At 44.6% G+C, this 15,716-nt stretch overlaps 1 protein-coding gene across 4 annotated transcripts; it reads right to left on the reverse strand.

Moving 5' to 3' along the window:
* Window positions 1-370: 370 nt before the first annotated feature.
* LOC110977825 (uncharacterized) lies at window positions 371-13,536 on the reverse strand. 4 transcript variants are annotated; one of them, XM_087148565.1, is made up of 5 exons: window positions 13,369-13,536; window positions 11,670-11,809; window positions 9,783-9,918; window positions 1,691-9,049; window positions 371-1,485 (listed from the first exon to the last, which is right to left on the reverse strand). In XM_087148565.1, exons 3-5 carry the CDS (start codon window positions 9,895-9,897, stop codon window positions 1,430-1,432), a joined length of 7,530 nt encoding a protein of 2,509 aa, XP_087004691.1. In that variant the 5' UTR covers window positions 9,898-9,918; window positions 11,670-11,809; window positions 13,369-13,536; the 3' UTR covers window positions 371-1,429. The 4 variants fall into 4 exon arrangements, with proteins under 4 accessions (XP_087004691.1, XP_022087994.2, XP_022088003.2 ...); XM_022232302.2 differs by lacking the exon at window positions 11,670-11,809 and having other exon boundaries at window positions 13,403-13,536; XM_022232311.2 differs by lacking the exon at window positions 11,670-11,809 and having other exon boundaries at window positions 1,703-9,049.
* Between the last annotated feature and the right edge of the window lie 2,180 nt (window positions 13,537-15,716).

Below are 15,716 nucleotides of genomic sequence, written 5' to 3' on the forward strand. Positions count from 1 at the left end.
AATGCCATTTATAACCCAATTTTGGTGATCCACCATGAGGCTATCTGTTGGATGGTAACCGACTTTAATGTGTGGCAGCAGTCTGATATCTTTCTGACATCAGCTTAAGTTCCAATGTCAGCTGTTTCATATATTCGTCCATAAATATTGTTTCTTTTTAAAAACATTTCAAACAAAAAGGATGTACTCAGCAGCCAACCCAAAACAGACCAATGCTTTTACCAAATGTTAAAAGTGAATTTAATTCATCAATTTTGTGCCTTACATGTGCAAATCTTGTACCAGTCTACTGTTCTTGACATATCAATTATTGATCAGGAACATGATTTTTGATAATTCAGTGAATAAAATTATACAGACTTCCAAACCCTTTGGTGCATACATTTATCTTCAATTTTATTCACTCTTGTAAATAATGTACACTACAGTCAGTCCTTTTTTAAAAACAATCCTTTTTGATATGTAACAAGTATTCCTATTCTAAAACAAAACTTCCTATTTCAAATATACCAGTAAGTATTTACATGATGAGTTCGCAATTGCTATTGGACTTAAAAGGAATAAGTATTTCATGGAGGAAAATGGCCTATACTCCCATAAAAAGAAAAAAAGAAAAAATTTCAGTGGAATTCAAAATCCCAAATGAACCATAATACATGTACATGTATATACACGTGTATCTACACTTTGCATTTCCATTTGAACAATGTCAATAAATTCCAGTCAACAGCGCCCTCGTGTGGCTTCCATACAGAGTGGAATTATCTCAGTGAGCTTTATTTACAAGGTGGCCATTTTGGATTGTGTTTCCCGAATCCACTCTGAACGCTGTCATACTGGGAAGGAGCAAGACTACCTTGCTGTAATTACAGGTACAACCATACTTTGAAAAATAACTTTCACGATCAACCATGTCGATCTGCATGACAAAAAAATGAACACAATTGAAACTCGGGGATCATTCAAGAAAAAGTTCTGAGTCACTTTGAAATTCGGCTGGTACCCAGTTCTTACTCTTTGGCGTTACGAAGCATGGTCTTTTCTGCTCAGGGGCAAGATCTTCAAAATCTTCAATCAAAAGCAAAGTCCTGGTCGTTAAGCGGTTGTAAGTACCTAAGCACATGCCAGCAATAGACAGAGGTGTGGTTGTAGAAGTCCCTTTCACAAGTGAGGTTCTCTCCTATTCTGAAAAAATTTGTCACTGACGTATTGCCCTCATGCTTTAGCTATTAAAGCCAATTTTTCATCTGTTTTAACTGTCTGCATGCACTTTACTTTTGTAAAGTGACAAAAGCTGCAAGATTTGAATAAGTGCTAAAAGATGACAAATAAATAATTCAGAAACAAGTCACACCCCAAAAATGCTGCAACATCAATTCAGTCTACCAACCGCATGGCTGTGGGAATAAAACTAAAGTTGGAGTCTTGTCTACTTCTGGTTCGTCTTGCGTCTTTTATATTGTGGGATCGGCCCATAATACATATCTAAAAATAAAAGAACGAGAATTAGAATAAAAAAAGATCCTGGTCAGTACAGGTGAGGGAGATGAAAGTGTAACTCAAGGTCAAGAAAATGAAACTATGACAAACATGAACCATGTTCTTAACAAATGCAATGTGATACTTCCTCTCTACAAGACAGTCCTTATCTGAACTTATCGTTTAGGCATTTAAAAGGGAAGTTAAAGACCTTTTGTCTCACCCCTTCCTGAGGAACGTGTACTCCTCTTTCTTGATAAAGCATCAGCTTCTGACTCGCCAGGAATCTCCTTTTCTTTCTGCCCTCTTCCTCTGGTTGTTGGAGAAGACTCCTCCTTTCCTTTGGTCACAGGCTCTGCTGGGGACCTCCTTCCACTCCGCAGACTCCTTGTGGACATACCAGGAATTTCCTCCGAAGTGTGTCTTGTCCTCCGAGGCTCTAAGTCACCTAAGTCACCTTCCACCTTCCCGGTTCGGATCGCTCCATCCTTGCTCAGCTCCTTGTCGTGGGGTTTCCCCAACATTTCTGTTTTCTTCAGCTGGCTGGGTAAGGGTTCAACACCCTCATCTGCTGTGAGCGCTAGATTCTTTTGCCCAGGGTGACAGCTTGTTGCTTCAGCAGTAACACCAGGCGATGAAGTCTTCTCGAACAGACTGCCCTTATCTGGGTCCACCTGAATGGCCTCCTCCACCAGGTTTGTGATCTGATCAGGTTTGCTTAAGAGTGAAGGCTCTGGAGAGCTGTCCGACTTGATGGTTAGGCTCTCTGTGAGAGATTCTGTGGAAGTTTGGACGAGACTGGTCTGAGATACACACTGTAGCACAGCCTCTGGAATTCTCTCAGACTGCAGAGGTTGAGAAATCTTTCTTGTCACTTCAGGAGTACTGGGAACTTCTCTTGGAGGAAGCTGAGTGTCTGATGGTAAGACTTCCTGCTTATCTTCTGATTGTCCAAGTTGCTCTGTTGCACCTGAAATGTCTACAGTTACTGAGGGAGGTTGTGCTCCTTGCTGGGCATCTTGCCCAATACTGCTCTTATCTTGGCTAGGTAAGGCAATACTGGTTTTTGCCAGTGATGATGGCTCCGATTTTACCTCCATGTCTTGCTGATTGGGTTGTGTTTCCTGTATCTTTATTCCTGGGGCTAAACTTTCCTTTGGCAGTTTGGCAGGGGGTTCCTCTACTGCTCTGGTGTGAGTCTGTTTATGAGATTCAATAAGTGGTGGTTGTGTGTTTCTTATGCCAGTATCCATTGAGACTGCAAGGGCAGGTTCCATCCCTGACAGAGATGAAATCACAGGAACTTGGTGAGCGCTACACATGAATGTGCTACCAAGACTCATAGACGTGATGGTTGCTTCTCGATGTTGACTGGTTGATTTCACCGGCACTTTATCGAGGAGATTCAGGGAACTCTGGGGCATAGTCTCTACTGCGGGTGACATTAATGCTTCTCCAACAGATGTGTGAATAGAAACCATGGGAACAGAAACAGTTGTTGATGTGGGGACTGAGTCCATGTCTGGGGTAGTATGTTGAGGAGGTGTCTTGTTATCAGAGCCTTGCGGAGCTACTGACATAAAAATATTTGAATCACATTGTGACGGGACTATTTGGTCACCTCTTGAACTAGTCTCCTCCCCAGTTTTTGGTTTCTGCATTTCCTCTACAGATGGCACACCATGAAATGTCTTAGATTGATGTGGAACATCACTGTGGGAATCTGTTGTCTGCAACACTAGCTGCTGTACTTGTGGAGAAATAAGAGGAGATGTGATCTTGCCATCTGATGAATCCTTCACTGCTGTTGATGATGTAACTTCCAGTGGATGCACAAGAGGAGCTGATGACAAGCCAGAAGCTGATGGCGAGCTTGATATCTGAGAATATGCCAGTGGTTGGGCAGGTGCAGACTCACTGCCTGGTTTACTGCATTGCACTTGCTGTGCATCTTTGGCCAAGGGTGTCCCTACAGCAGCACTGAATACTGAAGCAACAGTGCTCACTGCTTGTTCAATTGAGACTATTGGTGCTAGATTTGATGACTGTTGTCGGACAACACTTCTCGTGGGTGGACTATCCTCTTGACTCTTCAGCGAAGGCAGCGAAGCCTCTAGAGAGGATTCAGTGGCTGGCATCTTTGGCACCTGCTTAGCAGCACCTAAAGCTGGAGGTGTGCGACTCTGTTGAGCTTGCCCTTCAGGAACTCCCCTATCCCTCTCCCCACCTGCCATTTTTCCCGCCACAGGGAGAGTTTCAGGGGATCTTCTCAATCGCGTCAGATTCTTCTCAGTTGCCTTTGGGGTTGGCACCACCTTAGCCTTTGCTGCTGATGCCATTGCTGTGGTGACAGTCCAAGCCGACTTGGCGATGGAGCTCAGCAAGGCACTAGCACTTCCAAGGGATTCATTGTTGCAAGTGTTTGGAGGAAGAGCTGTGAGCGATGCCCTGGGTGGTGTTCTTGATCGGGCAGAACGTGCTGTTTGCTCTGCCCCCTTCAGGAAACCAGAGGTTCTAGACATTGCTGCAGTTTTGACCATGATTGACTGGGCTTGTACCAGTGTGCTAGAAGCTGATGAGAACGCTGTAGGTTTAACAGGTAATGCAGCAGTTGCTGGAGGTGTTGTTGGAAAGCCAAAACTAGCCACAGGTCCAGGCGTTGTCTTTGGCTGTTGAGACGTAAGTTTGTGCAGCTGTTGCGTTGCCACATCTTCCTCTGACTCATCAGGTTTTGATGCATCCAGTTTCAGCTGCTTTGACTTCTCTGGACTTGATTTTGATGTTTTTTCTATTGCTGTGTTATTGGCTGAATAGGGTTGATAATTTGATTTCAATCCCATCGCCTGAGAGTGCAGAAACTGTTCTGGCACTTGTGATGATGGTGAAACATTCTCCATTTCTCCTGTTGGTGAGACTGAATCCTGCAAAGCTGGTAGAGTCTGAACGGTCATTTGCTTGGGGATCATCGATGGTGGCTGTATGACTGGAACGTCAGCCTTGGGATGGCTTTCAGTACTTCGCTGGGAGGTATTTAATGGTCCAACCAACTGTGTAAGAGGCAACTTTGAGGTCTGTGTCAGATTGGAGATTTCATTCCCTTGCTGAAATGCTATGGTTGGTGATGCCGATGCATTTGTCCCTGGTGCTGTAGTGAAAGTAGTTGTGGGGATGGCCAGTGGAGTTAAAGCTACTGGTTCTTTTTCTGTTGAAGCAACCTGAGGTGGGACTCCAGTGCGCTGACTTTGCTGCTGTTCAGCTTGTAACTGTGTTGCAGTAATTGATGGTGCAGGTTTCACAGCTGGAGGGTGACAGGACTGGTGCATGGACACTGCAGCCTCTAACTGGGGGATGGTGCTTACTTTGCTTACAGGAGCTTGTGCTAAGGGGCTTTGAGATGTTGCAGAGTCAGGGACTGCTTCTTCGATGGGTTTTGGAGTAATTAACTCCTGTGATTGTTGAGCAGGTTGCTCTACTGCAGACCCTTTGTCTTGCTTTGTGCCACTAGCTTCTGAAGCTGGAGGAGCCTCTGGTTCAGGTGGAAGGGTGGCTATGGTACCATGGGCACCAAGGCTCTTGATCAATTCTTCTGAAGCTGTTGAAAGGGTTGCAGGAGATAGCAAAATCTTTGGGGCTCGTTCCAAAACAGTCATTGGGGTTTCTGGCAGGGAAGGCGGTTGCTGGTGAGGTACTGGTGACTTTGCCAACATACTTGGAGAAAAAGACTGTGGTGGGAAATGTTGGGGTCGGGATGTAGGTGTGTCTCTTGCCATATTCTCTGCAGCCTGGCTTAGAAGACCCTGTTGGGGAAATCTTAGTACACTGTTCTCAGCCATTTGTGCCGGTCCGGCCTGAGGCAAAGTTCTGGCCTGAGGCAAAGTTCCAATTTGCTGACTGGGGTACACGGGTGGAGCTGTTTGGACAAAGCTTTTCATACCACTGTCTGACTGGCCCTTATGACCTTCTACTCCTAGGCCTGAGAGCAACGACACACTTCCATGATGAGAAGCCTCCAGTGAAGATGATGCTGTTGCAGTGACAGAGCTTACAGCGGCTTGCTGTACTGCTGGCAATGATTGGGTAGTCAACTGCTGCTGTTGTCCCATCACTGGTGGAGGAATATATAAGGTAGTGATGCCACCTGCTAGGGATACACTATCAGGCTTCCTTGAAGCACCCTGAGCTAGTGACACTGCTTGATTGTTAAGTCCAAGCCAAGAGTCCATTTGATGAGATGTGGTTGGAGAAAAAGTGCTAGACTGTCTAAGTGAGTCGCTTGAAGTGGAGGCCAAAGTAACCTGGGGCTTTTCAGCCTTTGAGTCAACTGACAGGATCTGTTTCTCAAAAGAGCCTTTCTCTGGGATGACAATCTCGTTCAGTAGTGCCTTGAGTTGAGATTTGTCTTCCTTTTTGGTTTGATCACTGAAGATGGTCTGATCATCAGAGTTACTTTTCGCTGCTGGAGCATCCTTTTGTGGAGGCTGACTCTGGGGATTCGATGGAGGAGCCCTACCAACCAATTTGTGCATGAAGTTGATACCCTCGGTTGTGATCACTCTGGGTTGATTTGGAGGTCGCTCAATGTTACCAATACTTGGTTTCTGTGTGTCTAGCATGCTGCCAAGCATTCTTTCAGTGGCTGCGCTGAACTCTGCAGGCTGCATTGGAGTCCGTGCACCAATTTGAGCAGGAAGAGGAAGAGGCTTCGGAGTATCAACTGAGGGCAGTGAAAGCCAGTCAGTGGAGACAGCTGTAGGGCCTGACAGAAATCCTTGAGTTGATTTAGGAGGTACCTCCTGCTGCTTGTTGCTACGGAACAATGGTGCCATCTGAAGAATTTCAGTGGGAGGGGTTACACTGCTTAGAAACTGACTAAGAGTGTTGTGCTCTGTGTTTCTACTTAATGCCATGTCCCGGATTGAGGGCTGTCCAGCAGCAGAGAATGTCCTAGACGTTAGGGTCTGTAACCCTGCAATCCCTGAGGACATAGAGGATGGAGAGCTACCCGGAATGGGCCCATATTGTGGCTGCTGCTGGGTGTGCACTGGTCTGGAGGTTGACGATGGAGGGGTGCGTCTCTGCTTCAAACCCTCTGGTATCTTAGGGGGAGACAAGCGAATGGGTGAGTTTGCTGATCTCCTTTCAGCAACAGGTGGAACTGATGGCCCACCTCTTGAAGTTGGTCGACTAAACTGAGTTTCTTGGAAAGTTCTTGTTGATGGGACATTGGGAGTTGAAGTGGGCTGTTGATGAGAAATTGCAGGAATTCCATCACTGGATGCTACAGTGCTAGCTGGAGTGGATGTGATTGGAGATAGTTGTGGCTCAGATTTAGGGGGTGGTGTCTCCTTGCTTTGCTGGGCTTTTCCACTTTTAGCATCAGCTGCCATCTTAGCTTCCTTAGCAATAATAGCTGCAACTGCCATCGTGGCTCTCTCAGCTTCTGTCATTCCAAGAAGTGCAGCCTCTTCATCAAACACATGACCATCCTCTTCAGCTGGTTCAGGGACAGTGGATTTCTTGGAATCCTCTCCATTCTTTTCCAGGTTCGACTTAGGCTGTGATGCGCCAGCATCTGAAACTCCTGGCTGCTCGACCTTCTTTGCCTGAGGATCCACGTGTAATTCTTGCTTTTCTTTGACAAATGATGGACTAGGAGCAGCATTCCAGGTATCCAGGGGATTGACTGGGGGAGGTACTGGGGTACTGCTTGTTGAAGTGAAGGGAGCAGATGTAGGATGAAGCTGCCCCACAGGGTGTACAAGTAGCTGTCCTTTACTCTGACTCGCTGATGAGTCACTGGGTGATACCTGGGTCCGATCTGATGGCATAGGAGCACGAGGTATGTGCCCCATATACATGGGCCCGCCAAGTCTCATCTGACTCTGTGACATGGGATCTGGAGTTGCAATAGGTCCAACAGACATCCTGGCATTGGGCAGTTGAGTAGGAGGCATGGGTCCTGGGAAAAGTTGGCCTTGCAGTTGATGACCACCAGGCATTTGAAAGGACTGCATGTTACTGGGAGGCACCTGATTCTGACCTGGCACCACTGGGGTCTGTGGCAAGTGGCTAGGGAAGGACTGAGCATGCTGTGCCTGTACTTGTGAAAGTTGCGCAGCAGACAACTGACTGAGTTGAAACTGCAGCTGCTCTTGTGACAGCTGTCCTGATTGAGCTGGCAACAGAGTGTTTGGTGGGATAATCTGGCCTGCTGTTGATATGAAACCTGGCACATTTCCCTGCGATGTTACAAATGGAGATATATTTGGAATGGCAGAGTTTGAAGCTGTAAGAGTCCCGATACCATTGCCTATTATAAATGGTGAACTAGTATTAATACCGGGTGCTGAAGATGCTACAACTGTGTCTTGGCTTGGAGGCCCTGGCTGTGCTGTTGTAGGAGTGTCAGTCCCAGTAGATGTAGTTTTGCTCCCTGACGAGTTTGAGAAAGGGAACTGCTTGGCGGAAATATCACTTTGAAGAAGATTGACCAGCAGAGGGCTTGTCAGAGCAACATCTGTCTTTTTCTGCAAGAGCTGTTGCTGCAACTGCTGCTGCTGTTGTGTCTGTGGGCTTGGCACAAGTCCTCTTGACATTGGGACGTCTGTGAAGGAGAACTGTGTTCCTGATGAAGCACATGAGGCAACTACTGGTGCAGTCGTACTGACATTTGTAGACATAGCTGTGGATGGTGGTGTGTTTGGACTTATGGGATTGTCGATAAGACTTGGTGGTAGAGTCAGATTTGATGGTTTGTTTGTGCTCAAGTTGTCTGCATTATCCTGGGTGTTTGTATTTGAAGTCGGCAGTGGCGGCAATTGAGGAGGAAGTGGTAGTAAAGGCTGGCCTGCAGCTACAGCCAGCTCAGGGGGTTGAATGTTTGACTTCTTGGTTCTCTTACGCCTCTTTTTTGGCTGAGGCTTGGGCTGTGACACAGGAGGAATTTGGGGGCCACTTGGCATGACTTGTGGTGGCTGATTTGCTTGAGTTACACCGACCTGTGGGAAAAACTGTGGGATCTGGTTCCAGAAACTGGCTGGAGGTTGAAGGGGGCGCTGTTGGGATACGCCCATGGAATTCCAGAGGTTGCCAGTTCCCTGCTGAGAGAAGAGGGGGGCTGCTCCTTGGGCTTGTAGTCCCTGGAGGGAGGGTCTGGTGAGCTGCTGGAGAGAAACTCCAGGCACAGCAAAGTTAGGGGCTGTCACCGATCCCGGAAGTCCATGCCCAGGGACCATTGTTCCTGGCGTGGGAGTCGACACAGGAATGATTGGCGAGGAAACGGGGGTAGGTGATGGGGGCACAAGAGGGGGGCCAGGCGGTAGCTGGGGTGTGCCCGATGGAGTCGGTGGCGGCGGCGAGAACAGGCTTCGTTGTGCCTCAGGCGGGGGCGGGGGCAGTGAGATTGTCTCTCCATTCTCAACCTGAATGGTCAGAATGCCAAGCTTGTGCAAGTTAGGGTCACCTCGCTGAGCAAGTTCACGGAGGCGAGCAGCAGCTTCTTGTGGGATGTTGAAGGTTACACGGACACTATTCCATGGCTCAACTTTAGACAGGTTCACAGAGTGCTCTTCTGTAAGGCAGAAAACAAATTAAAATTGTCAACTTATGGCTCAGAAAACCGCTTTCGTACATAAGTAACTTAAAACCTTTTTTCTAAGAATAGGAAATGACACAGAAAACTCATATTATCCTTAATCTTTTCATGGACTTACATTAATATGCTGTTGTCCATAAGTCTGTGTTTAATCCTTTGGCCTTTTCACCAATGGTCTTTCGGTGGGATGTCAAATTATGTGACAAATGCACTGGTATTGTACTGTACATGTATTCTTAATTTTTTAAAATTCATTTGGCAATGTATCCACAGTGACCAATTCCTAAATCAGTTAAAAATCAATCCTCAAACACAATGGTTTTAATTCTCAAAACGAAGTCGAACTTATAAATGTAAGTACACTCATTATTTTTTAAGTAAACAGAGCGAGCAGTTGTCTATACTTGAGTCCTAAACTCAACACATTCATCAAGTGTGTACAGTCTGGCGATGCATTTTGGATGGCATATCTGACCACTGCTGTTGGGCCAGCCTCTACATGTACGTCACCACTTTGCCTAAACTCAAAACTGTCACAGATGAATAGCATGGTGATGTTTTGTGGTACATTCAGAGAGCTGGCCAGCAAAACTAGTCACGTCAGCAATTTCCAGTTTTGGTGCAGCCAAACTGCACATTAATTTTGCCTCCCAAAGTTGAGATGAAAGGTGTGAAAAAAGTAATCAAACCTGGTCCTTTAAGAACTCACTTGTTTGTGAGAGATCCTCCAATGTAGCCTTTATCTTGAGTAATCTCTCCTCAAGGTCTTCATCAGCAATATTGCCGGAGCAGGTCAAGACAAGTTTAGTGGGAGGCAACTTCATATTGACTCTTGACTTCTTAATCTGATAGAAAGAACCAAATAAACTGTATCAGAGAGATGGCAAAGCAAACCACTGAAACTGGTGACATGAGAAATCTACAAAAAGGTCAGTGCCTGGAGGCAATGCATGCAGATAACAACCTAAATGTTGTTCAAGTTAACATAATATTTTTAGGTGTAAGGCAGATTGTTCATTCCATGAAAATTTGTACCTGACATTAGCCACTGTACATGTAACTCATCAAACTAAGGCTGGTCAAATTTGTAGGATTTCCAGGAAGAATTTTCTGGGTTTTTTTCTCAGACGCATGTTATGCCAACAGTTCTACTAAGGTTTACAATTTTAATTTCATTAACACAGTGGTCCCAAATATTGAGAGCCGTTTAAAGATGCTTGACTCAAAGACCGCTCAAAGAATCAGTTGGCGGCAGCCAGACATACATGTAACACACGACTCTAAAGGAACTGGTTGCCATAGTCTCTTGCATACATTGTATGCAAGAGACTATGGCAGCCAGTTTCACAGTGTTATGCCCCATCTTGTATCCATAGCCAAAAGAACACCTGTTGCTAAGCACGTACATCAGTCGAAAACTGTTGTGCTTGCAAGTCATGATGATTATGCACTCGCATCTAGCAATTTGTGTTCTTTTGCCCCATTGACAAGATGGCGTACGATATGTTAACCGTGAACTGCTTACTTAGACACAGCCTAACCCCAGTGAACAAGCAGCATAAATCATGGGGTTGACTTACACATATCTCAGAATGCTGCCAAGGTGCGAAAAGAACCGCCTAGAACAAACACGTTACCGGCTTAAAAATTGATCTTTATGCATGCACTTGCCCATGATTGGTTTATTGTGTTTCACTACATGTATGTGTGTATACCTAGTGTACAGTTGACTCTCGTTAATACGACGGCCTTGGGACTTACTAAATTAGCTCGTATTATCCAGACTTACACGAAAGCTGCCGTCCTGCTTGACATATGTATCACCAATGGACCGTACGTAAAGGGTACAGGTGTACAACAACAAGTGTGCATTACTTTTTGTTTAAAGCCACATAGTACCCTTTTGTTACATGAATTTGATTTTTAAAAGTTTGTTTATGGAAGTGACATACAGTTTAACGAATAAAGACTTGAAATAAAGAATAATTACAAAATGTAAGAATGGAGGAAGCGGAATTTCCACCAGTCACGTCGATTCGGAGAGACACGTCCTGGGCCCCGCACGCCGTGATGAGATCCACATGCACGCACGTAATGTAAGTACATTAACATTTTAGTTGGTAACCAACACCACAGCTGTGCTTGTAGCACATAAAAATGTGAGGAACCAGCTATTGGTGGTGTGGACAGCAGAGGGCAAATATTGGACTTTACTTTGGAAAGGCATGTGGGTTTGGTGAAAATTTATTAGCGAGGGATACACTTTTTTCTTCAAAACTTGTGATTGTTATTTTCTTAAACATTTTTTGACTGAAAACCACGGTTTACTCATGATTTTCTTCAATTGAGAATTTATACAAATGTCAAAATCGGAAGGGGTGATAATTTTATGTTACGGTGCGGAGCGGGTATTGATTTTCAGACAGAGGGTAGGCAGTTTTTTGGCCGGCTCTTTGGTTACGGAACACAATTTTTATTAGTTTCCTGGCAGGGGGACTTTGGGCTTGGGGAATTTTTGGGGGGCAGAGGAATCAAACAAAAGATTTCTTTTGTTCACCACTGTCCTAAACACTGTAGCACTTTTGGCAGCACTCACTTGTGTTCAGGTGGTACCAGAGCCACCACACAGAATTTCTACGTTGGGTACGGGAACCGCAAACGCTTATTGTTCGTCTCACTTGCAGCACCGAACACAAACGGCTTGATTCGGTGAGGGAAAACTGCAGCACTGTTCTCCTGTACATGCATAAATTAGCGCCTTTCAAAATTGAATGGACTGGCTGATTGACAAGTTGCCTTCAAAAAAGCTTGTGCTAAATAGACATATAACAATAGATTTGCACTCGGCCAGTGCACAAAAAATGCTTGTCTTAACCGAAATCTCGTAACGTCCGAGCTTGTATTACAAATTTTTTTCCCTTATACGAATGTGCACAATTAAGTCGGGACTGGCAAATATGCTCATCTAAACCGGAGTCTTGTCTAACTCGAGCTCGTATTACCGAGAGTTGACTGTACTTTCTATCACCATTTCAGCTCATTCTTCAGTATGATTCAACAGACATGCCACTGGGTCTGCTAAAAAAAACGAAACTTTTTAATCGTGGCAAACACAATGTACATGTAGCATCAATTCGCATGACGCAGTGTAGTGACCCGAGCACATAACAACCTGGGTTCCCTTCTTGGGAGTCATGTCAAGTTCCACTTTCATTTCACGTATGATTCAATAGCTTTGAAGTTGTCCGTTCTTTATAAAATTTTCAATTTTTACATATTTTGACAAAATATGTACCGGTAGCAGGGTATTCTGCAATTGAGCCTATATTTCAAATCTGTACACGTACATGTCATGTAGCCCTGATTTGACGACGTCTACATTGCATTGCGACTAATGTCCAGGGTATGAAAGTCCTCCTACCATGCGAAATTTTTTTCTCACATTTTTACCCGACGAAAACAGCTCAAAATGTCGTTCACAAAAGCCTTGTAAGTTGTATCCTGAATTCCATAAATGCCGAGTTGAAATTACTAAATACGCCTGCGAACAACGTATTTTGCAGGAGATTCTGCAGAACTCCACACTCTCCGCCGCGATTCATTAACGCATGCAAGAAAAGACCTCCAAGCTCGGTCCGCGCCCACATTCTGTCAGTTATGCATGTTGTCTAGAGCAGACAATAGACCTAGCTGTATCTTTGGAAGCCCGTTCGGACACGGCCTTACCTGTGACTTCATCACGCCCACGGCTCTTCCGCGCATGCGTAAGGGGCACTCAGTTATGATGCATTTCACGCATGTGTGAGTACACGTGCTAGACGAACGTCTATGTACATGTATGTAGATCGCGAATCGCGATGGAAAGCACAGAGTTTCCCAGACTTTCCTGCAAAATACGTTGTTCGCGGGCGTATTTAGTAATTTCAACACAGCATTTATGGAATTGGGAGGAGGGTCTACAAAGTACAAGGCACTTGTGAATGACATTTTGAGCCGTCTTCGCCAGGTAAAAAAATGTGAGAAAAACTGTTAAAAAAATTTTGCATAGTAAGGAGAGCTTTTATACCCTGGACGTTAGTCGCAATGCAATGTAGACGTCGTCCAACCTGGGCTACATGTAATGTATATTCTTGCCTTCATTTGTACGAATGCGATTACGATCATTGATGTTTATTAGGCCTATGCCTGCAATGCGTGCTGGGCCACACAGCAAGGCGTGATTTCAACATGAATGTTCACGCCGGTTCAGGCCCGAATAGGCATGGTAAATTCACAGGCTTCATTCAAACACTTACACAGATATTAGTAAATCCCCTTGACAATACGCACTTCTCAAATATGTATAGGAAGCTTCTGAGGTGTTTGCTCTTGAAAAGGTTGGCCAACTTCTCAGTTTTTCATGGCTTTTGGAGTATTTTCTGAACTAGCCGTACAAAGAAACAGTCCCGGAAATTCCGCTGGTGTCCTTATTTAATACTGCGTACTGATACATCACCTATTTTCCTCTTTCGCACGGGTACCAGTGATTGGTGGGTTTGAAGCGCTTGAGGGCGCTAGCAAAAAGAAAAGCGGTATAGTCCAGATGTACTTGTGATTTCTATTTTGTGGCTTCTTGTTTCTATGCATAATGGCACCCACCTCCTCCCACCTTTTCGTACATTTCTTGATCTATATCTGAACGTTTGACTGAAGATTTAATCTCCGTCACATTTCAGGTGTTTTTTTCTACATAAGCTTCAGTTGCAACATCAACACCCGAGCGTTTTCATGAGGCCGTATAGGGCCTAAAAAGTTAGTGCAGATTTTTAAAAGTCTATTGTAAGTGTATTAAACTGTTTTGAGAAAAATCTACCAAATTTAGTTATCTTTCCTAAGCAATTCAAACTCCTTGTTAAATTGAAACATTCAAAGTAGTTTCAAGTAGTTTGCCCTATATGAGTTTTAAGCTGAATTTTCTCAAAAGGTGACAGCGGAAAAATTATTTCGCATCCGAACTCTTGAACTGTTCTTTCCCCTCACAAAGTTCAGGTAGTGAGCACAAGCAGGACCCTTGGGAACCCGACCCGACTAGTTCCGGTCCGCTTCGGCTGGAACTTGATTATCGACGACATTATCACTTTCAACTTAAACTGATCGAAACGAATCTAGGGAAGGCCTGCAGCCCACCGTTTTACCCTGTGATTCTGTTTTGTAGTTCTACGGTGAAAGTGCTAGTGGGTTGAAATGGGGGGGGGGTCAAAGGTCAGGACGCAACTTAACGTCATGGAATTTATATTCATAAGACTTGCACACCCTTTAGGAACCGGCGTACCGACTGACGTGTTGGCCATCAGCGCCTGCGAACTATGGGAGCATCAGAAACGAAAAATGCCCGTCTTTGAAAAGCCTGCACCCCTGCATGAAGACAATAAACGACGCGATGATTGACCTAGTAACAAAATGAAGAAATTGGATAATCCCCAAGGAATATTCGTTTGGAGGAACTTATCCAAACTGTGCGGTCACTTTCAATTTGTGATGGTCAAACTTGTTAACAGACGATTCCAGCCTCTAAATCCTCTCGATGGGTGTTGGTCAAGGTAGGCCGAAGTTTCAAGGAAGACAAAAACACTAAGTCGATCGCTGAGCTAAAACTGTATGTTAATCAAGGAGGTTTTTATGTTTTTATTAGAAGACCAATATTCACGAATAGTGATCTATTAGTCGTCTATAAAGAAGACATCAACATCCCTCGATATTGGAATCCTGAAGTTCCTTTTATATACTTGATTAATTATTGAGGGCTAAACGCGTAAAATGAGCAAGACCGTTATTCGCTCTTAAACACGTCACGATCATTGATGAGCCCGGCTGCACTTGCAAAACCTTTAACATTTTCAATAAATCACGTCCATGGTGCACCTGCCGAAGTGGACGCTGTATACACAGGCAGTGCTTATAAGTGTACAAGTGAAAGTATAAATTTTATAAATGCGGTTTATCTCCAGCGAGAGCCTTTTCAAGAGCACCTGTAGAGAAAACATGTTTTCTCTGATTTTATCTGTTCAAATAAATATGACATATTCTACATTCAGAATTCTCATCTTGGCATGAACAGAAAAAAGCCCTTTTAAGCGTGTTACAGTTGAGCTCTGAAGACAAATGACACTGCGTTCGATTTGGATGCTTCCAGATTTATTTGAACAGATAAAATCAGAGAAAGCATGTTTTCCTTCGATGCTATCTTTAACCTTGCATTGGTTCTCGACCATGATGATATCATCTTTTCTGGGGACCGATGATCGGAAGGAAGGTGGTACGCCTAATATGATATGAAAATAGGGATTGTTCGTTAGGATTTGCATCACCAGCGAAGTAACTCCAAAGAATGAAAATTCCAAGCAAAGAAGTGATTATTCACAGAGGTGGTCAGCGTTATCTCCGGGCATCATGGCAGTTACATTTAGATTTATTCCACTTTGCGGGAGGGGGGGCTTAAGTTCCGTGGACTGGATAGAGTTTATCTTTGCTAGAATTGTGAGCAGGGTAACACAAGAAACTACAAATTGCTAGAGCCAGGTACGGTTGGGGGGGTGCTAGTTGCAAAAATGAAAAAAGCAGTAGCGAAAGTTAAGAGGTGACGTCACGTAGGAAGGGACCAAGG

This window comes from Acanthaster planci, linkage group LG18, assembly GCF_054643075.1.
Source record: "Acanthaster planci isolate LZ-2023a linkage group LG18, COTS_SCS, whole genome shotgun sequence".
Lineage (NCBI taxonomy): Eukaryota > Metazoa > Echinodermata > Asteroidea > Valvatida > Acanthasteridae > Acanthaster > Acanthaster planci.

Coding starts and splice junctions, on each gene's coding strand:
- LOC110977825 (XM_022232302.2), bottom strand. CDS start 9,897: ATGAAGTTGCCTCCCACTAAACTTGTCTTGACCTGCTCCGGCAATATT. Junction 9,050..9,782: donor GGAGGATCTCTCACAAACAA/GTGAGTTCTTAA, acceptor TCTGCCTTACAG/AAGAGCACTCTGTGAACCTG. Junction 1,486..1,690: donor AGGAAGGGGTGAGACAAAAG/GTCTTTAACTTC, acceptor TTTTATTTTTAG/ATATGTATTATGGGCCGATC.